Raw genomic sequence first — 25,878 nt, forward strand, 5'->3', positions numbered from 1 at the left:
ATAGGGCTATAATTTATTTACTCAGAACGCCAAGATCTGTTTTTGGTGTTGTCTTGTCAGGAAATAGAAATGTAATAAGAGCCCTGGCTGGTTTGGCTCAGTGGATAGAGCGTCAGCCTGCGGACTGAAGGGCCACAGGTTCGATTCCAGGCAAGAGCATGTACCTGGGTTGCGGGCACATCCCCTGTGGGGAGTGTGCAGGAGGCAGCTGATCGATGTTTCTCTCTCATCGATGTTTCTAACTCTCTATCCCTCTCCCTTCTTCTCTGTAAAAAATCATTAAAATATATATATTTTTAAAAAGAAATGTAATAAGAAACTGGAGTCAGCAGGCCTGGCTGAGCCCCTGCAGCCAGACCTTCCCATCTGTGGAATGGGCAGGACAGCTCCGTGCCCAGGAGGACCTGCTGGGTGATGAGGAAAGCTCTCTGGAGCATCAGGTGCTGTGGGCATGGGCTTTGCTGTTCCTCTCGGGCCTCCACTGACCTCCGGGCTCTCCTCCTGTGCCTTCAGCAGACCAGTCCACGGTTTTGCTGGGGGTTCCTCCACGCCCTGGAATGATGTAATCACATGACCTGAGGTCAGAACAAAGCCATCCACTGTCTGCGCTTCACTGACAGATGTGGGTGAAGAGGGGCAGGGGCCGTCTTGTGATCTCCTACACAGACACCAGGAAAGGACTGAGCTCCAGGAAAACAGACAACAGGTGCCGCTCGATGAATGTCCCAAAGAACAGGCCATGGTGGAGACTGCGAAGCAATGGATGGTGTGGACGGGCTCCAGGCTTGCAGGCAGGCAGACCTGGGCCCCTTCCAAAGACACGGCCTGGGTAAGCCACCTGGCTTCCCTGGGTGCCATCGGCACCTCTGTAGATAGGGTAATGAAACAGTGCTGCCTGTTTCAAGGTTTCTGTGAGCATCTGTGGAACAAGCTAAGGTCAAAGGTCTCAGCAGCCGAGTCAGAGAGCGCGCTTCTGAGAAAGGATGTGTACACCGAAGCACGTCAGGGCCTCCGGCTCCCAAGGGGCCCTGCTCACCCCACCGTTCTCCTGCTTATTGCTCAAAGCCCAGGGCAGCAGGCACAAACTCCAACACTGCAGGGCCACGGAGGCTTTCTGAGCAGGTGAAGCAGGCTGGGGCAGGACAGCAGGGGTGGGGAGGCCCAGAGGCCTGTCGGGCTCATGCTCTGGGAGTGACATCTTTCCAGAGAAGCCAGGGCTTGCCGTTTACTCCATCCTTTCTCTTAACTACAGTTTGCAACCCTAGTCTAAGGTGTCAGGTTTGCAGGGAAATCGGCAAGGATGAGAGGCATATTGGCATCCACCTTGGGCTTTCTGCAGGAAACGGAAAATGGGAAGGTGGAGGAAATGGGACCTCTGGCAGGCGGTGAGGGACGATGCAGTGAGCAATGAATGTGCAGGTCAGTGTGAGGTCAGAGATGCCCACACATCACTCTCCTCACCATGTGCTCTGTGCCAGCGCTGCTCCGACACGTGCCCCCCCCCCACCCCCCGAGCAGCAGAGTCCTCCTAGGTCCCCTCCCCCTGCCAGGGAACACACTGGCACCTGCAGCTGGCTGGTGGCGGGCTCGGCCCTTCTGCTCAGGATCGCCCTCTGCAGGGCTTCATTCTCCACCTGGATGGCTCGGAGCACAGCTGATGCGTCTTCCTGCGGGTCCTCAGCCTGGAGCACAGGTTTTCGGGCTGCTGATGGGAGTCTCTCCCGTCGGCTTCCAGGTCCTGGGGGCAAAAACAGGGGGTCTCCCTTGATTCATTCTCAGAGTGCAGCTTAAAAACGATCAGACTCAAGTTGAGAACAATCTATGAAACAAATGTCAAGGTCATGAAAGACACAGACAGCCTGGAGACTGCCACATTAAAGGAGACCGGCAGGCATGCCACTGAAGGCAGTAGCCGGCCTGGGGCCGGACTGGGGGAACTAGCTGTAAGAGCATCGTTGCAGCAAGGGGAGGAATCCAAACCTAGTCTGTGGCTTAGGTAACAGTATGATCTTAATGCTAAATCAGCCTAAATTTCATAACTTAAGTGTACCGTGGTAACATAAAATGAACGCCCTTGTTCTCAGGAGAAACAGCCAGCCCTCCGTATCTGCAGGCTTCACATTCGCAGATTCAAATGTGTACTGTTTAGTTAGGCCTGTGATAGTTGCTTCTGTACTGAACATGCTCAGGCTTTTTTCCTTGTTGTTATTCCCTGAACAATAAGAATAATAACTATTTACATAGCACTTACAATGTGTTAGGTATCATAAATAATCTAGACATCATTTAATGTCTACAGGAGGATGTGCATAGGTTATATGCAAATATTTACCCCATTTTATATAAGGGATTTGAGCATCGGATTTTGGTTTCCACAGGGGTCCTGGAACCAACCCCCCCCCCCCCCGCCCAGATACAGAAGGGCAACTCTGCATACTGCAGTATTCAGGGGTAAAAGGGAATGATGTATTTTTTTAAATCTCAAATGATTAAAACAAAAACACACACATACATACACAGCAATTATAAAGCAATTGGAACCAAATGTTAACAACTGGTGAGCCTGGAAGAGGGGTTTATGGGAGGTCATTTGTACTATCCTTGCAACATCCATTAAGTGTGACATTATATCAAAATAGAAAGTTATTAAAAATTAACCCTCTAACAAAGTATCTATAAGGAATAATACATAATATCATGGAAAAGGATGAATATTTATTTATTTGTTAATCTTCACCAGAGGATATGTTTATTGATTTTTTAGAGAGAAAGGAAGGGAGGGAGGGAGGGAGAAAGAGAGAAGAAACATCTATATGAGAGGAGAAACACTGGATTGGGTGGCTCTCCTCATGCCTCTGGACTGGGAATTGAAATTGCATACCTAGGATGTGCCCTGAACAAGGAATCGAACCCACAACCTTTTTGGTGGAAATGGGCAATGCTCCAACAATGACCACTTTGCCCAGGGCAAAAGGATGAATATTTGAAATATTTTGCTTTATTTTGTTTTGCAGGAATAATAAGAATTACAAAAAAAATTACTCTTCAATTTAAGAAAAATAGTATTGCAAAGGTACAGTTGATTTTGGAAGTTCCAATAATGGAAAATTGGTTTCATAAAGTATAAAGTGATATGCAAAAAGCATCCAATAAGACTGGTTGAATAAAATAAGTTATGGTACATCCACCTAATGGTGGAGTACTATGTAGCTGTAAAAAAAAAGCATGCTAAAATATCTACAGCATAATATCATGACTTGAATTTGCCTCATAATCATCTGGGGAATAGAGGAAATGAAAATAGCTGGTAATGGACACATGTGGCTCACTAGAACATCCTCTCAATTGTTTATATTTGGACTCTTTCTATGTTTAAAAAAAACTCTCCACTTAAAAATAGAAATGCTTGCCCTGGCCGGTGTGGCTCAGTTGGTTGAGTGTCGTCCTGTGCACCGAAAGGTTGTTGGTTGATTCTGGGTTGTGGGTTCGATCCCAGGTAGGGGGTGTGCATGCAGTAGGCAGCCAATCAATGTTTTCCTCTCATGTCAATGTCTCTCTCTTTCCCCCTTCCTCTCTCTCTAGAAATCAGTTTTTAAAAAAAGAAGATCCTTCAATGATTTCTTAAAACAAAACTCAACATATTTCTATTGGGATCTTGAGAGAGGCTTTTACCTACTGAGTTTATTGAATGCCACTCTACCAGGTCTGTTCTTGGCACTGGGTACATAGCAGTGATCAGACAGATCAAGACCCCCCACCCTTGGGGAGAGACACAATCGCTAGAGAAAGATAAATAGTACAGGGTGATAGCAGAAAATGACATGGAAAAACATGACAAGCAGAGCAGGGTAAAGGAGATGGGGTTGCGGGGTGGAGGGTGGGCGTCAGGGAGCACCAGGGAAGCATGGCCCAGGCACCAGGCAGAGCGAGAGGCCTGTGGTGTGTCCGTGGGGCAGCAAGGCACCTCGGGCTGGCGCAGAGGGAAGGCCAGGTCACACAGGGCCTTGGAGGACACGGTAAGGCCATTCCTCTGAGTGCAGTGGGAAACCACGGGAGGATTTGGAGCAGGGGACGACCTGAGCTGACGCAGGTGGAGAACAGACTGGAGGGAGGTGAGGGTGAGCTCAGAGAGGCGGTCAGCGGCCAGCGCAGCTGTGCAGAGAGGCATGGAAGCAGAGGCGGAGGGCTACGGAGCACAGCTTCTGCACATCCCCGAAGACAGAGCCAGCAGGCTTTCCCGACAGCGTCGGTGCGGCTGGGGGAGAGGGGACTAAAGGTGACTGGCTTTGGGCCTGAGGAAATTGACAATGGACTTGCGTTCAGTTGAGCTGGGGAGGGCTGGGGAGCAAGTTTTAGAAAGGAGCGGGGCTCAGGTTTGGACAGGCTGGGTCCCGGATGTGTTGGCATCAAAGTGGAGCTGTTGAGTGGGCACAGCGGGGGTCATATATATATATATATATATATATATATATATATATATATATATGACCTGGTGTAAGGCTTGTTGGAAAACAGCATCCTTCCAGCCTCATGACCTCGGGAAACCATCACTGCTGATGACTAGAGATTCCTCTTGGACCACCTGACCTCCGCTATGCACTGCTAGAACGCTGTGTCTGATGAGAGTTCAAGTAGCAGCATAAGAGTGGCCCTGGCAGGGGAGGGAGGGGGCATGGCAGCTCCACGGGGGACTTCCAGTACAGCCGGGCGCTGGGACTATAGGTTTTTATGGAAAAGCCAAACTAAAATGGGGCACTACCAATTTCTCCCAGGCACCCAGGAGAGGGGCTGTGGATGCCAACGCCCAGGCCCCAGAGGCAGGCACGCCGAGTAAGACTGAACGTGGGGCTGGGCCCCCCTCAATAAGGAGCCAACGCCCAGCTCTGCCATATTGGCCTGTGCTCCTAGTATTGCCACTTTATTTTTTCAGGAAAAGCTCAAATATGAAATTTTTGTGAAGCCCCCTTAGTTTTATTTGTTCATAACATACTCCAGTTTTAAGAAGCATGATCAACAGAACCCAGGGGCTGGTCTAGTACAGTCCAAGCTGCTTCCCCAGGGGGCAGAGGCGGGGGGTCAAGGGCACCCACAGGAACCCTCGAGTGCCCATGGCTGGCTGGCCTGCGTGGTAAGCAGCAATGGGCCATTTTCTGACTTTGATGGACTCTGTCATTGCCCAGTGCTGCTCCTGGGGACAGAAAAGTAATGAGCTGCTTGCAAGGTGACCCGGGGATTCTGCTCACCCGGCCAAGGCTGCGTTCACTTTCCCTGCTTGCCCTTCTTACCAGCTCCTTGGCCTGCTCTGCACTAGAGGGATGAGAAGGTAAAGAAACAGGGCAGGGATGGTAAGAGCTACAAGGCACACGGTTTAACAAGCTGCAGGAGGCGGATCCTCAGTGACTGAAACACGGCGGGTAATAGGGTGCCGAGGGCTACGCTGCGGTCTTCCTCCCTCGGGGCAGAAGGAGACCCGGCGCCTGAAGGAGCTGGGAGGCCAGGAGGAAGGAGTGAGGGACACTAACGGACTTGGTCTCGAGCTACAGCAGAGCAGGGCTGACCCCTGCACTGCAAACACACGACGCCCAAGGGGAGCTGAGCAGAACCCCCTCCCAGCAGCGCGAAGGCAGCAGGACACGGGCTCTAGACCTGACCACGCTGTGGGATGCCACGCTGCTCTGGGCTCAGGGCTACAGAGGCGGGTGCAACAGGCACACACTGTCTTCACACTCATAATCATGGGGCGGAGACAGACACAGTCAGGCAGGTGCACACAGGACATGCCAGCAGGTGGTGAGTGCTGGGGAAAGAGACAAAGCAGGTGAGGGCGAGAGAAGCCAGGAGGGAAGGATGCGGAGGGGAAGGAGACACTCAGTCAGGAAGGTGACATCTGAGCAGAGACCTTGAGGCAGTAAACCTGAGAACACCCCTCCGGAGAGGCTGTTCCAGGCCACGGGCACAGAAGGTGCCACAGCCCTGAGGTGGGCAGAGGTGGGCTCAGTGAAGAGTGCGGAGTGGCGGGGGGCTGGAGCGAGGGACGAGGGAAGCGCAGTGGGCAGTGAAGGTGGAGAGGTCTTGTTCTCGTGCGGCCATTTAAGCCCACAGGCCTGACAGTGATTCAGGAGGCCACGCTCATCTTGCTTACGGGCACGTGGCATCATGGTTTTTGTCAAATGAACGATGGAAAATGATTCCAACCCCAAACCTTGTCAATCTCCGTATCTGTGCATATCACCAAAGCATATTGTTTCCTCCATCACCTGACCCTCCAGATCCTACAGAGCAGCGATTTTCAACGGGTGTGCCACGGCACCCTGGTGGGTCACAAGATTTCTTAAAACATGCCATCCTAAGAGTCAGGGGCACTGACCTATTTTTCCTTCGACTGTCTAAACAAATGACAACAGCCATCCAGTGTGAATGAATCAAAATTATACTTATTTTAGTCATAGTTTTGGTGTGCTGCAGAATTTTAGTAATTAGCTTATGTGTGCCATCAGGAGAAAAAGGTGGAAAATCCTGCTATGGATGATTCTATAAATAAGGGACTGAGATCCTGTATACAGCTAAACGAATGTGCAGCACTGACATTGGGAGCGGGGGGTGGGGGGGTGGGGGGGCAGGAGAGCTCGGGCAGCACCTGAAATTCGTGAGCTCCTCCTCCATTTCCGGCATGGCGCACTTTAAATCAGTTTACAAAGATCTGTGTGTGACCTTGGCCTTTGTACCGCCCCCAGGTGCCCCAGTGGCCTGGGGCTGGGTGGACAGCTGCCTGAGGTCACCATCTGTCCTTGGCCCTGCAAGCCCACGCCGCCTCTTCTGGGAAAGGACACCGCGGAAGGCGGTCTCTCCCAGTGGACCCAGCTCTGTCCGCACAAACCCTTCTGCTCCGGCGTCTTTCGTTTGGGAGGGGAGCTCCTCCGGCAAATGATCATCGGGCGCTGCCTGTGCCCTTGGAGTCATATTATGCTAAGAAGATGCTTTTCAAATTAAATCACCCTTTCTCCAAGCGAAGGTCAACTCCGCAGCTCGGCTGCCGGAGCTCTCCCCACCCGCGGCTTCCAGAAGTCTGTCCATGGGCCGCGTCCGCCTGAACCACTTTCCTGCTGCCCGCCTTGTGCTTACTGTGATCCTCACGACACACGAGGTGACAACACTTCAACTCTTTGTGAAGCTGCCCCTGCTCACTCGGGTGAGCCATTTCTGCAGCAGCTTGAGCACACTGGGGGTGGGGGGTGGGGATTGATTCTCATCCTGGATCTAGAGAGTGTGCATTTATTCACACAATAAATTTGTGCCACCACAAAAGCCAAATTGCACATTTTAATTTATCCCAAACCGCTATTTTCTGGTTGAAAACCATCCCCCTGCTGTTCGTGTCACTTTCCCTTCGCTTCACCGGGACTTGGCCTTGTCTCTCTTGCAGAGAAACAAAGAGCGTGTCATTCAGGAGATTTACCATGAATACAACACATGTCACCAAGACAGGGGGGCTGGGGGCTGTTGGTCGGCTGACCGGCCAGGTGACTTGTTCCCGGCCACCAGCTGTGACTCGAAAAGCTCAAATTCAGAGTCTCGGCCAAATCACCTGGGAATCCACTGAGACAGCAAATATGAAACCCGTGAAAGAGTCTAGCATAGAGATCATAAACCAGAAGTCCACAGGCCAAGACCAGCTAGCAGACGTGTGTTGTGTGACTTCTATGTGTGTGTGTGTTTATTGGAAATAGATGCCAAGAATTTTTAAAAAAAGAAAAATTAGGATTCCTGGCATCTCTTGAAAAACCATTCGATCTGGCAACCCTGACTGGCATTCCCGTGCGATAGTCATAGGCTGGAGCTGGGGAGCAGTGCCCCTTGAGACACTGGACCCCCAATCCCGGTTGCCACACACCTGTCGGCCTGGAGACTACTAGTATATGCAACGTTGTGTGGCAAAAGGTCCAGGGAAACAGCTGAGCAGAAAGGCCTGAATGGGAGTGGCAGGAGGAGCCCTGTTTTGTCTTGAGATGCCCACATTCTCGTCTCAAATCCAACTGGGGGGCGGAAGCAGTTCACACCCTGGGACAGTGGTCCACCAGGGTCCTGCATACTGAGTGCTGGGACTCCAGAGCCTCCTTGCATTTCGAGATGGCTCCGCCTCCTCAGAAAACGTGCTTCTCCTGGTGAAAGAGACTGACAAATGGCCACCCGTTCCTGGCCGCTGGACGCAGGCCGCTCTGCACGGTGATGGTGCAGCCTCTCCGCCAGGAGATGCGGTCAAGTTCTCTAGCTGGGTGCCTTCCTGATGCCTTCCTCTGGCCAACAGGCCGCTGGCAAATATGACCAAGCAGGATCTTTAAAAAGCACATACACACTGGGCGTTCCTCTCGTGCTGCCCCGAGACCACCACATCCTGGATGATGAGACTACATGGAGCAGAGACAAGTCTCCCAGCTGAGGTCCTGGGCTGGCTGGGCGGCCAGACAGAGGGGGAGGCCACCCGAGACCAGCCAGACCAGCCACCCACCAGCTCACTGCAGAGCCGTCAGCCTACCTGCAGACCCTGAGCAATGCCAGGGCTGTTGTTTTAAACCACGACATTCTGGGATAGACGATGAGGCAGCAATAAATAGCTGATACAAACAGCTTGCAAAGGCCTGTGTTCTCAAATTTAAAGCTTCTTTGGCGACCTCTCCATAGGCAGGTACTGCCTGTGATTCTTAACACCCTTCTGCTGTCTCTTCTTCAGCCCAGGAACGCACACGATTTTCAAGGAAGAAAATCAGGGCTCCCGCTGCCACCCAGCTAAATGACTTTTTAAATTTATTATTGATTTCAGAGAGGAAGGGAGAGGGAGAGAGACATAGAAACATCAATGATGAGAGAGAATCATTGATTAGCTGCCTCCTGCACGCCCCCAACTGGGGATCGAGCCTGCAACCCAGGCATGTGCCCTGACCTGGAATCAAACCCAGAACACTTCAGTCCACAGGCTGACACTCTATCCACTGAGCCAAACCAACTAGAGCCCGACTAATGACTTCTACTCTTTCCTCCTGGATATTCCAGTCCTCTGCTCCATCCCTGCCTCAGAAGAATTTGTAGCAAAATGTAATGTGCGGTTAATTTTTATATGGAACTAGAGGCCCGGTGCACAGATTTGTGCACCAGTGGGGTCCCTGGGTGTGGCCTGCGGGGATCGGGCCGTGGCAGGCGGCTGGGGAGGAGCCCGAGCCTGGGCCTGGTGCCGCGCCACTCCCGCTCATCCCAGCCCCACTGCGCCTGCCGTGGGCTCATGCCGTCAATCCTGATCAGGAGAGGCTTGCAGTGGCCAGCCATGAGCCCAGCGTCTGGCGCCCATCGGTCAGCTGAGCAGCACTCCCACTGTGGGAGTACACTGACCACCAGAGGCAGCTCCTGTGTTGAGCATCTGCCCCCTGGTGATCAGTGTGCATCATAGCGACCGGTCAAATGGTCGCTTAGGCTTTTATATATATAGATGAATAGCAGTTGCTTTTGTCTTTCTAGCAACAGTGACTTTACAGCATCCAGGTTTTCCTTCAGGGGAAACCCGCCCCCCCCCTCCTGCCACACACACACACACACACACACACACACACACACACACACACACACTCTTCTCAGTCTCTGTGGTTAGGATAGATCTGACTCCACTCCTGGCCCAGCCTGGCCAATGAGAGAACTTCCTCCCCCTGACCACGGAGACTGGAGGCGGCTTGGGGGAGAGCTGGGTCTTGGACTCCGCTGGGACTATTAGGGAAAGGAGCAGTCTCTTTCCCTGGGGGATGCTAAGCCAGTGAAAGGAGCCTGGGGCCATCTCCAGGCTATGCCTGAGACTAGAGATGTGGTTCTCAAAGTGATCCCTGTAACATCAGTACCACCTGAGAACTTGTTAAGAATTAAAATACGTAGGCACTGAATTAACAATCTGTGCTTTAATTTGCTTTGCAAAAAACTTCTAATGCACAATTTAAGTTTGAGACCCACTAGGCTAGAGGAAAATAGAGGTAAGTGATAAAGAAACAGTTTCCTAGTGAGAATCATCTGAGCACCTGGATCCCACCATGCCTGAGGTCAGATCTAGAGTCCTGGACTTTCCAGGTCTGTGAGCAATATATTTTCCTTTGTTGCTTCAGCCAGTTGGGATTTCTGTCACTTGCTATTAATAATGAACACTGACAAATATAAGACTCTGGACTTGGCAGAATGGTCCTTCTGCTGCAGGTTTTCCTGGGAGAAATGCTAACTGCAGGCCTGTCAGGGTCTTCGAATTCCCTCGCACTGAGGGGAGTTACTTTATTTCTAGGGTTGGCATCTTGTCTGGGAAAACTGGTTCAAATATATCACTTCTCTAGAGCACTCTGACAACTTGGACAGAAAACTTTCCACATTAAAGACTGCTGTTCTTTCTCCCTCAACAACATAACAAGTCTGTAGAACAGAGGTTCTCAACCTGTCAGTCACGACCCCTTTGGGGGTCGAATGACCCTTTCACAGGGGTCGCCTAAGACCATAGGAAAACACATATATAATTACATATTGTTTTTGTGATTAATCACTATGCTTTAATTATGTTCAATTTGTAACAATGAAATTGGGGGTCACCACAACATGAGGAACTGCACTAAAGGGTTGCGGCATTAGGAAGGTTGAGAACCACTGCTCTAGAAGTTTCTTGGGAGGCTTATGGACAGAGACCAGAGTAATGCAGCACATGAGGCCTTTTCATTAGAAGCAGGGACGATTACAGTGATAAAGGAATTAAGCTCTTGTGGAATTGCATCGTATGCACATTTAATTGACACAACTCAAGTTTATCACCTTGGCCAGAGAAAAAGGGGCAAGGAGAGAAATGCCTCTTTAAGGAGTGCAGGCAATTGGTTACATTTCTGGTAATGGCAGGTGAGCTAACCCAGACCAACTCTAGCACAACTAGAAAAGTTGGACCAAATATTATAACAATCTGTTTGAAGGCATGGAAAGCAAACAGGGCTGTAACAATTATAAGGACAGCACAGGCTGGAGACGAAACTCAGAGAGGTGACCCAGCACCTGGAAGGCTTCCCCTTAAGGTACTGCTGATTCTGAAAAGAGCTGCCGCAAAGCTGGGAAGCTGAGAAGCCCAGGCGACAAAGTCAGGGCTATGTCCGAGAGTCAGGGTGCCTGGAGAGAGCCAGGCGTGAAGGGCACAGAATGGTTAATATTGTGTGCAAATCCAAAATACGACTGACTGTGTAAAATAATAAATGATGATGATGGCATCATCTAGTGAGGTTTACAATGTAGAGAGAATTAAAATGCATGACAATAATAGCATTTCAGTTGAGAGGAGAGTAAATGGAGTTTCAGAGCTGTAAGGTCCTTCTCTTGAATGAGAAGTGGTAAACTTGCTAATTTAAAGTAGACTCTAATAGGTCAAGAATGCATGTTGCAATCTCTGGTAATGACTAAAAGAATAATAAAAGAATGTGTAACTAACAAGCTAATAGAGTGGAAAAATAGGAATAATATAATCAGTTCAAAGAGGGCAAGAAAGGGAAGAAAAAGAAACATAAAACAGGCAGAACAAATAAAAAGCAAACAATAAGATAGTAGATTTAAACTCAAATATATCAGCAATTACATTAAATATAAATGGACTAAATGTGCCCATTAAAATGCATAGATTGTTAGAGGATAAAAATTTAAAAAGCATTAAATGCTGCTTAGAAGAGAAAGTTTGAAAGTGAAAAAAATGAGATACACAATGTAAACACTAACCAAAAGAAAGCTGGTAGACTTTAGGGCAAAAAAGTACTACTAGAGTGAAAAAGAGACAACACATGGTGATAAAAGGTTAAGCTCACCAGGAAGAAGTAAAAAGGATGTTTTTTTATGCACCAAAAAGATAAGCCCTACTGATGTAAGGTAAAGCATGTAGGCAGTCCAGACTTTGCCTGGAAAAGGGTGAGCTCGTTTGATTCCTCTCAGCAAGTCTCAGGTTCCTTATGCCTCTGGAGATGTCAACATCCCAGTGCCCTCAGCATAACGCCAGTGTTTAAAAACACCCATTTTCCCTGCTACCCAGACCCTAACCAAAGCTGACTGCTTCACCTGGGGCTCGGCCGGGAAGCTGTGATTGTTTCCACCCTGGAGGAGAGACGACTCTTAGGCTTGCCGAGAGGTGATGTGTCTGTACGGTGGTGTCTATATGGAGCCCTGTGTGCTGCACTTGATCAGCAGCTGGGTTTTGGCCACCTGCACTTTCTGTGACCTTTAGAAACTAATCCTCACTTTACACGCGGCACCACTGTAATCCCTTTTCAGTGTGAGGGTGTGACAATGCCGTGGTTTTCAATTTTCCTTTCTTCAAATTTGGCTTATGTTGGAGCCAAGTATACTTAACAGATAAAGGCTGAGCCCCAAACCCCTTCAAAATGAAGACTCCACTTCCTCAAACAGTGTCTCTTTAAGAGAACAGATGGACAAACTGCTCTAAGAACCAAGTACCAGGGGCAACTGGCAATCTTTTTACATGAGATGGACCGAGCGACGTGCATTTTTATGTGAACGCATGCTCCTCTGCCAGGCTGGCCAGGAAGGTCAGAGTCAAAACCGGGACCCCCTCAGGCATCCGTGTGCTCATCTTATTTTCTTTCTCATGTTTTTCCTTCACCGTCATCTCCTCACGTACTTGTTAAAGTCTTGCACTACATACCATCTGGAGAAAGGCAGATTATAAATTAGTTAATTAAGTTCTACTTCTCAAAATGCTGCATATGAACATGTGTTAAGGGTTGTTGTGTCTCCACCAAAAGATGTTGAAATCCTAACTCCTAGTACCTGTGACCTTATTTGGAAATACGGTACTTGCAACTGATCGAGTTACGATAGGGTCATCGGGGTGGGCTTTAATTCAATATAACTGTGTCCCTATAAGCGGGGGAAACGTGGACACAGAGACAGATGCACACATAGGACAGTGCCACGTGAAGGCTGAGGTTATGCTGCCACCGGTCACTAGGACAGAGGCCGTCAACAGATTCTTCCTGGTGCCTCAGATGGAACATGGCCCTGATGACACCTTGCTCTTGGACTTCTAGCCTCCAGAACTGGAGATATAAGATCCTGTTGTTTAGACCAGTCACACTGCGGGCCTTCGTTATAGCAGCCCTAAGAAACTGATAAAGTATTCCAAATGCTTTTAGTTGGTGCAGGGCTTAACTTTGAAAATATTAAGTTACATATTCATATTAATGAGCATTAGAAAAAGCACAACACATGCCTCAAGGCTGTGTTTAGGTGTGACTGCAGGGACTAGGCTGATGTGGGTGCGTAGTAAGCACTCGACGTGTAGCTGGCTCAGGAGGGCCAGTGGAGAGGTCAAGGCCGGGACTCTGCAGCCAGGTTCTGAACACTGGCTTCACCACTTCCTGGCTGCCCTGAGCCTGGGTTTCCTCTGTACATCGTGTTGACAACAGCAGTACCTACCGCACAGGTTGTTTGGGTAACTAAATGCAAGACTGCATTTGCCGGTACAGAGCACGGCCTGGGAGCTGGTTCGGAGCTCTGTGCATGCTGGTTCTTCATTTTATTACTCAGACAGGCCAACCTTGGTGGTGGTGGCATGCCATGAAGGACGGAAGTCCCAGGAAGCCCAGCAGGATGGCTGGCCACTACCAGGCGGCTCCCACATACCTCGGTTCCATTTCTTTTTAACAACTTGTTTGGGAGGAACTTTCTGAAAAGCCACTTTTCTTTTTCACAGAGTGAACACCAGCAGTACAGACTGGTGTCTTGTCAACTTGAGCAGCGGTCAGTGCAGCCGGCCCAGGTGTAGCACAAACAACGTCACCGGGGACTGCCACCCACACTCTCCACTGTGGAGCTCCGAGAGGGACCTGGCCTGCAGCTTGCACCGTGGCCCCTTCTCGCTCTCCTTCCCAGCTCCCCAGCTCTTCGCCTGATCAAAACTGACAGATGCCAAATTCACCAGATTTACCTGACACCTATTTACAAACACGACAGCTCTTTAACCTTATCAGCTGCTGTGACCTTGACATGCCCTTGTTCACATGTCACTTGGACAGTGAGTCCCTTCCCACCCTACCTTCCTCAGGCCCCATCAGGCCTCTTTCTAGGCTCTGGCTCTTGCCAAGAAGTCCCCAGGAACCAGCTTGATCCTCACTCTGCCCACTAGATCCCGGCTCTCCGTGGTGCTGGGTGCGAGGACCCTGCCCCGCCTGCAGGCCGGGTTTTCCTGCCGTTCCCGCTGGCCCCAGCAGAGGCAGCACACAGACCAGAGGCCCAGCCTGCCTGCAGGGTCAGACCCAGATCCCAACTCCAGCTGCTTGAATCGCCTTTGCTGGTGGCGCAGATTTAGAACCCTCCCCAGCCAAGTGACAAGCCAGGGCCCCACATCACGGCCAGGTCTCAGCAGGCTCCCCACCACCCGGGTTCTTGCCCCAGGTTGTTCAGGATAAAATGTCACAACTAGTCATGCTGACAATGAACCCCTCAGCAAGCCCATTACTGTCCAGAGTGCAGCCACTGGTGACACGCAGAGCCACCACTCTCTCTACCCTGCAGTGGTCTCTTCCTTGGTCACCCCACGTCCACCCAGGCTCCCGACAGGCCACGCATCATGCAGCAGCCAGAGGGATCTTGTTACAATGTAAACCAGGTCACGGCAGCCCCATCTGCAAAGCCACAGAGGTCTGCCTGGCACCGAGTCCCTCTGCTGGTCTCACTGTGTGCTCTGGCCCCTGTCCACCTCTGTGACCTCATCGCAGCCACCCTCCCCTCACTCCCTGTGCTCCACCCTCCAGTCTTCTTTCTGATTCATGAGCTAACTGAGCAGCTCTTTCCTACCTCAGGGCCTTTGCACAGGCTTTCCCCTCTGCAAAGGGCTAGTCCTTGAAATAATTCAGGTCTCAGCTCAAGTCTTTCCTCCTCAAAGATGCCCAGCCATTACCCCGTTGCTGTCTTGGTAGTATCATCACTACCCCACCTTCGTGATTGTTATCTATCCCTGCCCACTGACACATAAACGCCATGAGAGCAGGGTCAGTGTATTGCTCACTGGATCACCAGGGCCTGGACCAGGGCTGGCACATAGTAGGTGCTCAATGCCCAGGTTCCTGGTGAGGTCTGAGAAGACGACAACCTGTTGCCAACCCCACCCAGGAGTGGACTGGGCTGAGCTGGAGCACGCCCTAACCTACAGCCCCAGGCCTGGGCCCTGAGGCCCAGCCTCACTTGCTGGCCCTGTCCATGCACCAGGGCACATCCCCGGGACGTATGCTGCCAGCCCCGGACTGCTACCTCAACTCCCCAACCCAGGGCTCCGTGTACTGAACCGAAAACCTGCAGCTTTAACTGTGCTTGAGTCACAGTTAAGCTTGCCAGGAGCTACACACCTAGGTGCCTCCAAAGCCACCTGTGGCCCCCAGGCAGGCAGCCTGACAGAGCTAGTCAGAGCCCGGAGCTTGAAGCCTGGGTGTGAATCCTGGCTTTGCTGTCCTGTCTGTTACTCTAGGCCAGTGGTCGGCAAACTGCGGCTCGCAAGCCATATGCAGCTCTTTGGCCCCTTGAGTGTGGCTCTTCCACAAAATACCGGCTCTTCCAGTCAGAGAAAGATAAATACCACATGATCTCACTCACTTGTGGAATATAGAGAACAACATAGACTGATGAACAGGGACAGATTCAAAGACAGAGAAACAGCGATGAGACTATCAATCCCCAGAGGGAAAGTAGGGGAGGGTGGGGGTAAGGGGAAGAGATCAACCAAAGGACTTGTATGCATGCATATAAGCCAAACCAATGGACACAGACAACAGGGGGATGAGAGCATGAGTAGGGGGAGGGAAGGCTGGGGGTTAATGGGGGGGATGAGGACACATTTGTAATATCTTAACCAATAAAGAAATTAAAAAAAAAATACCGGCTCTTCCACAAAATACCGACTTCTGCGCATGGGCCACGAAGTTTCAATCGCACTGTACGTGTGCCTGCACGTGGTATTTTGTGGAAGAGCCCCACTCAAGGGGCCAAAGAGCCGAGTGTGGCTTGCGGGCCGCGGTTTGCAGACCAAGGCTCTAGGCAAGTAACTCTCATGTCCTCAGCCCCGGTCTCCTCATCTGTGAAATGGGAGAACGGGGAACAGTCTCCATAAGGAAGTTGTGAGAGTTTCCTGCCTGTCACCCACTCCCTCTGTCTCTGCCTCTGCCTCTGCCTCTGCCTCTGCAACAGCACCAGTGTCTCCTTCACAGAGCCTCCCGGACCTAAGCCAGGAAACGAGAAGCAGCTTTGCTGACAGTTGTGAGGACAGTGCCAGCTGATCCGGCCGAGCACTTGCTCGGAGCCAGGTGCTCCTCGAGGCAGTCTATCTCCCCAGCCCTTCAGTCCTATAGCAACACTTGCAGGAGGGTGTTATTCTATCCCTGTGTGGTGGGGGGAGAGTGAGGCCCGAGAGGCTGAGGAGTCTGCCCAAGGTCAGAGCTAGACGGTGGAGGGCGGGTTTGCACCAGGTGGTCAGGCTGCAGTCAGCCATGCTGGTTTCCGCCAGGGTTGCTGGGCTGGTGGGCTGTAAGCCCAGAGCTGCTGGTGGCATCGCACCACCCGTGAGCTTGTCAGAGAATGAAGGGCACGGAGAAGAGTGCAGAGCCGAGAGCTGCAGAGGGGCAGGTGCCGACACTTTAATCACCTGGATCTGGCTGTGCCTAAGCATCACCCACACATGGACATTTTAGTTACATGGGTTGATATAGACCCGGGATGGGGAACCTTTTTTCTGCCAAGGGCATATTTATAACATCATTCTCGGACCATACAAAATTATCAACTTAAAAATTAGCCTGCTATAGTGGGTCAAACATTTAATTAACTCACCCCTAATGCCTTGGCAGGGCCAGACCAAATGGATGCTCCCACCCCTGATATTTTTTTTTTTTTCTAAATCATCTGCCATCTAAAATGTCTTGTCTTGTTCAGTGTTTCCTCCCAGGTGGGTTCTGGGTTGTGATAGGTGGGTTCTGGGTTGTGATAGGGTGACTCAGAGAATGCCAGAGTGCTGGACTCAACACCCGGAACAGCCACACCCCGAGGGAAGGGAGAGTGTGTACGGCCCAGCTGCCTCGCCCCCGGGGTGGGAGCAGCGGCCGATGTGGGGGCTTGTGCTCAGCCCTGCCCCCAGCTCCCCAGCCAGGGGGCACTCCACCGCCCAGTGAACTTGCTGGTGATGAAGCCAGTTTTGGCTCCTTCCCTTTCCGTCCCCTACCAGGAGCCACCTCCCAAATAAATTACTTGCTCTTGAATCCCCATCTCGGAGTCTGTTTCTGGGGGAATCCAAACCAAGACAATATTTACACAGCATGGAACAGATGCTCACTAAGTCAGTGGGAGCTCTGCTATTCCCCCCCTCCTTCCATCTGCCCTGAGCTGCTGGGAAAAACTCCAAGCTCAGGTCCCAGGCTCAGGTGCACGGCCCACCTCCGGACCATGACTGTGGAGGAGGGGGCTGGTTCCCACCAGGGGGTCCCTGGGTCTGTCCCTGCAGGAAACAGTCCCTCCAGCTCCCTAATAAACATGAATGAAATGCCACAGCCACAGAGGTCAGGGCCCCTCACTCAGCCTGTCTAACTGGGCTGGTTGGCTGGGGCTGGATTGTGCCCAGGGCACCCCAGGGACCCAAATTCCTGACCAGGATGCCTTGAGGTCTTTGTGATCCTTTGGTCATAGAAACCAGAAGCAAGTGCCCCCTCCCCACCACCCAGAGCCACTCCAGCCACTGGATTTGACCCCGGGTACCAGGCTGTGATGATTTCTCTGCAGCCTCAGTGTGTGCAGTCTGCTGGTTAGGGACACAGCAGTGAAGTTACTCCACCAGCGATGGAGGCCTCCACCTGCCACTTTCCAGCTGTGTGAGTCACCTGCCCTGTGCCTCAATTTCGTGTCTGTGAAATGGGGACAATCACAGGACCTACCTTGAAGGCTAGTTACAGGATTGCAATTTACTTATATGATCTGCTTACATAAATTACATATATAATTTACTTGCGACGGTGGCTGGGTCACACACTCAGTATCACCTCTCATTTCATTAGAAGAGCAGCAGACTGACTCTTCACCATAAGCCCCTTTGTACCTTTAGAACTTACTGCCCTTTGCATGTATTTTTACCCACATAAAGTAAGCAAATTAACTGAAAAATAAAATAAATTTTCAATTTCTTGTCATAGAACAAGAAAGTGGGTGTGACTTTTATGTGTTCGCTGGTCTGGGCCTCGGGGAGCCCAGGTATTTGGTCAAACGTTACTCTGGGTGTTTCTGAGAGGATGTTTTTCGATGAGATTAACATTTTAATTGGTAGAATAAAGCAGATGGGCCTTCACGGTGCGGGTGGGCCTCATCCTATCAATTGAAGGCCTGAATAGAACAAAAAGACTGACCCTCCCTGAGGAGAGTCTCCAGCAGACTGCCTCTGACTTCCTCTGCAGCCCGGGTCCTTCCCGCTCCAGGGCCTCTGAACTACAACATTGGTTCTCCCTGCGTCTCCAGCCCCCCAGTCCACCCCGCAGATGTGACTGGCCAGCCCTCACAACTGCATGAGGCAATTCCTTATTCTCCCCCTCCCTCTATAGGTTCTGTTGCTCTGGAGACCTTGACTAATAATACATTTGCAAAAGGTCAGCTCCGACCCTGGCAGAGAGGGTAATGAAGCCAGGCCTCCTGCATCACAGCACCTACTGAGAGTGACCCAGGCCCAGGCCCCGCCCTGCTTGGGGGCCCCGAGAATTCTTACTTGAACATGGCCTCTCCCGGTCTGGGAACACAGTGGGGGGCTGGGGAGTCGGGGTTGGCTCTCGTTTGCTGGGAACGAGGGCCTCAGCATTGTCCTTTCGCTTAGCAGACAAATTCCTCTCCTTTTTATTACCTGTAGGAAAACAATTGTTTAGATGTCAAACACGGCGTGCAAGCAGAGTTGGGACATTCTGCTCAGGCATCTGTTTATTTGTTCGTTCATTTATTCATTCAACCAATATTTACTGAACCCGACCCCCTGCCAGGCACCATGCTAGCTTGGAATCAGAGATGTGGATAACACAGACAATGAAACAAGTTTGCTGAGACCACCATGCATTTTGGCAAATAAATGAAATATTCTAGGACACACACAGGCTCTCAAATTTTAGCATTTACAAGTAGGTGTTGGGTTTAACTGGCAGCATGGTAGGTAAAATAATGGTGCAACCGAGGCCCCCAGAGCTGAAAGAATGCAGCAAAGCACACATCACAGCCTGCGAAGGAAGGATGGCTGGATGGAGCAGCGAGCAGGGCCGGGCGGAGGGCTCTGGGACCAGGGCAGGAGAGCACGCAGCCTGCAGGACGGCAGCCAGGTGTGCAGCAGACAGTGAGGAGGCCCTCCCGGGTGGCTAGGATGTCACCAGGGACACGAAGCTGGGGAGGGAACAGCAAGTGCGAAGGCCTGACAGCTGGAAGGCATGTGGCAGGTGAGCGGCTGGGGCCTGGGCTGGTGAGTGGACAGCGAAGGGCCCATGGGCCATGCTTTAGAGTCAATGTTTCCCAAAGCGGGGCACCTGGACCACTGGTGGGACAGGAGATGATTCCAGATGCCACGTGGACAAACAATGTTTTAAGCAGTTATATGCCTGAATGTGTGTGGAAAAAAATGTAACCAACATATCAACCCTTGATTTCATGAGCATTACTGCTGGAACCATCCTAGAATTATAAAGAAAAGAAAGAGAAAGGGGGGTGGGAAGGAGAGAAGAAAGGTTCTAGTTAAATAACAGCTAACATTAGAACAGTCGGTTTGTGGAGATGGCAAAAAATTGTGAGGAAGGTTTGCAAATGGCTCAAGTTTAGGGAAAAGGGCTCCAGGGCCTCAGAGCCAGCCAAGAGTCGGAGCAGGAGGAGGAGGGCACGCTCAGGACCACCGGGCGGGAGGCAGTGGCTGAACAGCATGAAGCACAGGCAGGGGGAAGAGTTGGCACTGGAGGCGGGACCCCTGGCCTGGAAGGCAGACCTGGAAAGTACCTATTGAATGAGGAGCGATAGGTACCAGCAGAGGAAGTCCTGGGGCTCATGGTGGCCCCAAGGAGAGGGAGTCCCAGGATCAAGGGTCCTGCAGGGTCTTGGGAGCTCAGGGAAGATGTTGGGGACTATGTGGAGTAGGTCAGACTTGCCCTCACCCCTCCCCACTCCCCTCTTGACTTCAGAAGGGCCCGTGTTTCTCTACATTTTTGCAGTAGCTGCTCCCTGTTGGCCTGACATCCAGTGCCCAAGGCAACCCAGTGTGTGGCAACCCACTGTGACCAATGGGGCAAGACAAGGCATGGAGAGGGGCAAATGCCCACAAGACTGGCTCCCCAAGTGCTGAAAACATGCTGGTGACGGTAAGAGCGACAGGCTCTTGAGAGCCCAGGCACCGTTAGGTCCTTGGCACACACATCTCATTGCCCCCCAGCCATCCTAGCAGATAGACCACGGGCAGCATAATGGCCCCCAAAGATGGCCACGTCCAAGCCTGGAACGTGTGAACATGTAAGGTTACGTGGCAAAGGAGAATGAGCCGGGCTAGTCTGCCACGTTAAGATAAGGCGATCATCACGGATTATCCCAGGGGACACACTGTGATCACAGGGGGCCTGGAAGAGGAAGAGGAACAGTTCAGCTTGGGATGAAGAACTTCTGAAGACAGTGGTGATGACTGCACAACAATGTGAGTGCTTAACAGCAAGCTGCTCCTACAAATGATGCAAATGGTAGATTCCATGTTACGTATATTTGACCACCACACACACACACACACACACACACACACACACAGGGGAGGGGCAGCAGAAGAAGAGGTCCAGGGGAGGTGTGACTATGGAAGAAAGGCACAGAGAGGCAATGTTGCTGGCTCTAAAGATGGAGGAAGAGGCCTGAGCCAAGGAAAGCGGTGGCCCGTGAAAGCTGGAAAAGGCCCGAAACAGGTCCTTCCCTGGAGCCCCTGAGGGAACACAGCGCTGTTGACACTGTGATTTTAGCCCAGTGAGACTCGCATCAAATTTCTGACCAACACGACTGTGAGACAGTAAATTTGTGTTGTTTTAAGCCTCCATGTTTATGGCAATTTATTACAGCAGCCATGGGAAACTAATACATACTATTACCGAGCAGGGCTCTGAGGCCAAGCCATTTGTTCAAGGTCAAGCGATGACCCAGCATTGACCCGGACTGTCTGGCTTGGAGCCCTGACCTTAACCACTTTATTCCCTATCTACGGTCCGCCTCCTCTCCACAGACAGTCCTGCAGACACTGTGGCCAGGAGGTCTGCCTTAGCCATCAGAAGTCTAGAAAGGGTATTTCCCAGGCTCCAAGGACCCAGACTCTTGGAAAGGACCTGGGATCACTGCCGGCCTCAACTGTACCACGCTCCCTGGCCCTTCTTCTATTCTGGGCTACACCCGCTCTTCCCTTCCAAGCCTCTGTGCTTGCTGCTCCTTCTGTCCTTGGGTTCACCACGCTCTTCCCTCTCCAAGCCCTCTGTTATGGCTGCTCCCTGCATGGGATGCTGTTCCCATGGCTGCTTCCTCCTCCTCATTCCTGTCCCAGCTGAGACACCCCTCCTCTGGGAAGGCTTCTCTGACCCCCATCCCCAACCAGTGGCCTGTTTTAGCATCTTCACAACTTCAAGGCTCTAAATTCCTAAGCTAACGCAGCCCTCTCCTTTCCCAGTTATCGGAAAATAACTTCTGCCCTTCTCTGTGCTGCTCGCTCACTGCCTCCACTCACAAGGAGGACAAATGGGATGGGAGCAGGGGCAGGAAGCCATCAGGGCTCAGCCCTCCTCCCTCTTCCGGCCGCCCCACCGCTCTCAGGGCACACGGCCTCCTGCCGCCACACTGATGTCGCCATGGTCCAGTCCGCCAACACCTGTGTGGTGGGAGTCTGTCTGCTTCGGGGGCAGTCCCAAATAGCCACCCATCCAGCTCTTATCAGCAGGAAAGGCAATAATTCGCCCTCCTTGTGTCAGAGCCCCGTGCCTCTCTCTCATTTGTCTCACACTCAGAAGGAAAACCAGAGGGTGGGGGACTTACGGGCCCAGCTGTCACTTTGGAGCCATCTGGTTTATTGGTTTAGCCCAGTGATTAAGAGCGCAGGCTCTGGGCTCAGAGTGCGGGAGACTGGATCCCACTCTGCCCCTTCTAGCTGTGACCTTGGAAGCTACGTGACGGCTCTGTGCTTCAGCTTCCCCGTCTGCAAAACAGGTAGTTTCCTCGGGGTTGTGGTGAGGATTAGATGGAGGACTAAATGTACAGCCCCGGGAATAGTGCTTGGTTCATGTTAATAAGAACTCGAGAAATACTGGCGATTGCTATTTCTGTGTTTTCCCTGCTAGGATGAAGAGCTGTAGGAAAAGGGACTGGGCCAGCTGTCCCAGCACCCTGCCTGGGAAAAATGTATGTCCAGTGAATAAATGAATGAATGAATGAATGAACGAACAGCCAGAACAAGCACATCTCTCCAGGTTCTGGTTGACTGGCCTTGAGTAAAAGCTTAGGGCTAGTTCAGACTCCAGCCCCACGTTGGGGTCTGCAGAGACCTGAGAACAGGCCCTGGGCCTCCCTCCTGCTCCTCTCAGGGCATCTGTCTCCTGCTGGGGCTCAGGAAGAGGTGCTGATGAAAGGGGCAGATGGGGTGGCAGGAGGACACAGCAGGCCCCTCTGTGCTCACAGACAGACATCACCATGGTCCATGCAGGGCCTGCCAAGCAATCTCATTGTGAAAACTGTAAACTGTCAAGAAAGTAAAGTTCCCTCTTTGTTCTATCCCCAGGACCCCTCTCACACTGCCTAGGGTCCACCAGCTCTCCCTCTGGGGCTGGTCCTCATACCCGGAAGTGACTCTCATGCCCCCCCCCATTTCCAGGATGGGGGCTTGGTCAGCCTCCTGACAGGTCCCCCCCTCCCCGCCCTCTCCACCTTTCCCCCTCCCCACAGCAACAAACCCAGTGGGGGCACACAGAAGCATCAAGGAGGCTTTAGGTGGGCACAGCGCCTTCATTTGTTTGACAGAGATTTTCTGAGTGCTGGAATGTGCCAGGTGAGGGCTGCAGGCGGGATGCAGTGGAGGGTAAGAGCAGGCCTGTGCCCTAGCAGAGCTCACAGGGCAGGGGAGAAAGACAGCTGGGCCAGCGAGCCCCGCGCCATGATGCTGCTGTGGGAGCAGAGGAGGCACCAAGAGTAGGCCGTGCTGGGAGCGCAAAGAAGGCTTCTCGGAGGAGGCAGCCTCTGAGCTAAGTCTTGAGGGGAAAGCAGGGAGCCCGGTGTCAGGGTTCAGAGTGGAGGAGAGGAAATGTGGTGATTCAGTCCGAGGGAACAGCCCACGAGGGGCCTGCAGGTGAGAGACACATGTCTGAGGGACAAGCGTTCTCTCGGGTGACATCAACCCCTGGGTGTGGCTGCCCGTTACTATGTCCCCCCAAACCTCCTATGTTCAAGTCCTCACACCCAGCACCTCAGAACGTGACTGTGCTTGGAGACGGGGTTTCTGAAGAGGTGATTTAGGTAAAACAAGTCAGTCATGGTGGGCACTAATCCAATGTGACCGGCGTCCTTACAAGAAAAGGAAATTAGGACATAGACACACATAGAGGGACAGCCTTTGAAGACACAGCAAGAAGACAGACGTGTCCAGGCCAAGGGGAGAGGCCTCAGAAGAAACCAACCCTGTCAACACCTGGACTTGTAGCCTCCAGAACTGGGAGAAAATAGGTTCCTACTGCTGTTGAAGCTGCCCCAGCCTCGGCCTATGGTCCCCCGGGACTGTAGTCCCCCGGCCTGTAGTCCCCCCGGCCTGTGGTCCCCCTGGCCTATGGTCCCCCTGGCCTGTGGTCCTCCCTGGCCAGTGGTCTCTCCAGCCTATGGTCTCTCCAACCTGTGGTCCCCCCGGCCTGTGGTCCCCCTTGGCATGTGGTCCCCCTGGCCTGTGGTCCTCCCTGGCCTGTGGTCTCTCCAGCCTATGGTCTCCCTGGCCTGTGGTCCCCTCGCCCTGTGGTCCCCCCTGGTCTGTGGTCTCTCCAGCCTATGGTCTCCCCGGCCTGTGGTCCCCCTGGCCTGTGGTCTGTCACGGCAGCCCGAGTGGACTAATACAGTGGCTGATTCACACATCCCCCATTTCTCTTCCTAGCTTCACTCATGCTGCCTCCCTGGCTGGGCTTGAAATCTGGTTCCTGATAGGGCACCCCAGCAGGAGGAGCAGGAGAGGCCGTCAGCCGAGGTGGAGAACAGGACTGCAGCAGGCAGGCCCGGCCCGTGCCCCACTGCGTTTCACTCTACTTTCCCAGGTCTTGTCTGAAAAGCCTCCTCTGTGGACAGCTGTGGTTTCCGTCTGCCCAGCATGCTCTCCCAGTCTTCAGATCTGCCTGTATTTCCTTTGGAAACTGTTGTCAGTGCATGTGGTTTGGGTGGTGATAACCACACCCATAGCTGGACTGGCCAATCAGAGCCACAGTAACGGGCTCAGAGATGTGACCCACTGTGGGCTTAAAATCCAGGGCTGGGACTTTTGCTGGAGCTTTTAGTAAGAAAAATCCACTTTCTGATGGAGTTGCAAAGCCATCAGAAGCAGTGTCTCAATTCTGTGTCTGTATGCGGAGCGCCTACCTGAGAACTGTACCAAAACAAGACAAAGAGGGCAGAGGTGAGAGGGAGGGAGGGAAGGAGAAGGGAAGGGAATGAACAGAGGAGGGAGAGGCAAAGGAGAGAAGAGAGGGGAGTGGAGAAGAGGGAAGGGAGGAGGAGAGGAGAGAAGAGAAATGAGTCCTGCTAAGCCCTGGACTCCTCAGTTCTCCAAGCCAACACAGTCCCTTTTGCTTAGCCCAGTTGGCATGTAGATGCACACAGCAGCCCCCACACTGCCAGGCATGTACCACCTGGGATTTCAGTGTCATCTGAGGCCTTTGCCTCTTGCAACCAGCAGAGACCTGACTGATACACCTCCCTGGCCTGTGGGACGGTCTATCCAAGCGGAACTCACAGTGTGGCTGGACACTTAAGTCCGACTTTTGGATCCAGAGACACCAAAGACAAGGAAACGCCACACAAGGCAGAGCTCACCTTTGGACGCCGGGTTGAATTCCAGCACCACGAGGGTGTCTGGGCCCCGGGAAGGGTGTCCTGCCGTCTCCTGGTCGTCAGGAACATCCTCCTGCACGGAGCCCCCCCTGGAAAGAGGGGTGCCATGTCTGGGATTGCCCCCCAGGGCCTGGTCCTCAGGCTCGGGCTCAGAGAGCACATCCTCTTCAATGGAGTCATACTCGTCACTGGAACAGTCCTTTTGCTTCCTTTGTAGATTTACACTAAGTTCTAGGCTTTTTCTTAGCTCCTGCCAAAGGTCAAGAAAAGTGAGAAAGGAAATATGTCACTTTGATAAAAATCATCTGAAATAGATTTTTAGAACCAAAGAACTATCCCCGCCAAACTAACATTTACCCAAATCATCTCAACCCATGTGTTGTCATCACTTTGAAGACGAGAAAACAAAAGGCAGGGACACACAAGCAACTCTGAACAGAACAGTGTTTCCAGTATTAACTGTGCTGTTCACATGCCTGGCCTGCCACTAAGAATGTGTGCACATGCACACATGCATGTATGTGTGTGCACACGTGTGTGTACATGTGTGTGAGTGTGAGAGAGAGAGAGAGATGTTTTGGTTTGGGGCTTGTTAGAACAGATTGTGGGGTCCTGCCCACAGTTTCTGCTTCGGTGGGTTCTGGACAGAGCCAAGAATTTGCATTTCTAACAAGGCAGTGCTGGGGCTGCTGGCCCAGGGACCGTATCTGAGTATGAAATCCCAAAGGCTCCAGATGAGCCTGAAATTCC

The 25,878-nt window shown here is 52.0% G+C and overlaps 1 protein-coding gene across 1 annotated transcript in view; it reads right to left on the reverse strand.

Annotated features, from left to right (window-relative positions):
- LOC102431232 (protein KIAA0556) overlaps nt 1-25,878 on the reverse strand; it is a gene marked incomplete at its 3' end in the record, with an annotated part of 154,490 nt that overhangs the window by 18,623 nt on the left and 109,989 nt on the right. Inside the window, exons 8-11 of the mRNA XM_006105584.3 lie at nt 25,111-25,378; nt 18,785-18,916; nt 1,566-1,738; nt 487-552 (exon numbers count right to left, since the gene is read on the reverse strand). Coding sequence (XP_006105646.2) covers nt 487-552; nt 1,566-1,738; nt 18,785-18,916; nt 25,111-25,378 — 639 coding nt within the window. The remainder of the gene's footprint in view (nt 1-486; nt 553-1,565; nt 1,739-18,784; nt 18,917-25,110; nt 25,379-25,878) is intronic.

The sequence above is a fragment of the Myotis lucifugus genome, unplaced genomic scaffold (genome assembly GCF_000147115.1).
Source record: "Myotis lucifugus unplaced genomic scaffold, Myoluc2.0 scaffold_700, whole genome shotgun sequence".
Classification (NCBI taxonomy): domain Eukaryota; kingdom Metazoa; phylum Chordata; class Mammalia; order Chiroptera; family Vespertilionidae; genus Myotis; species Myotis lucifugus.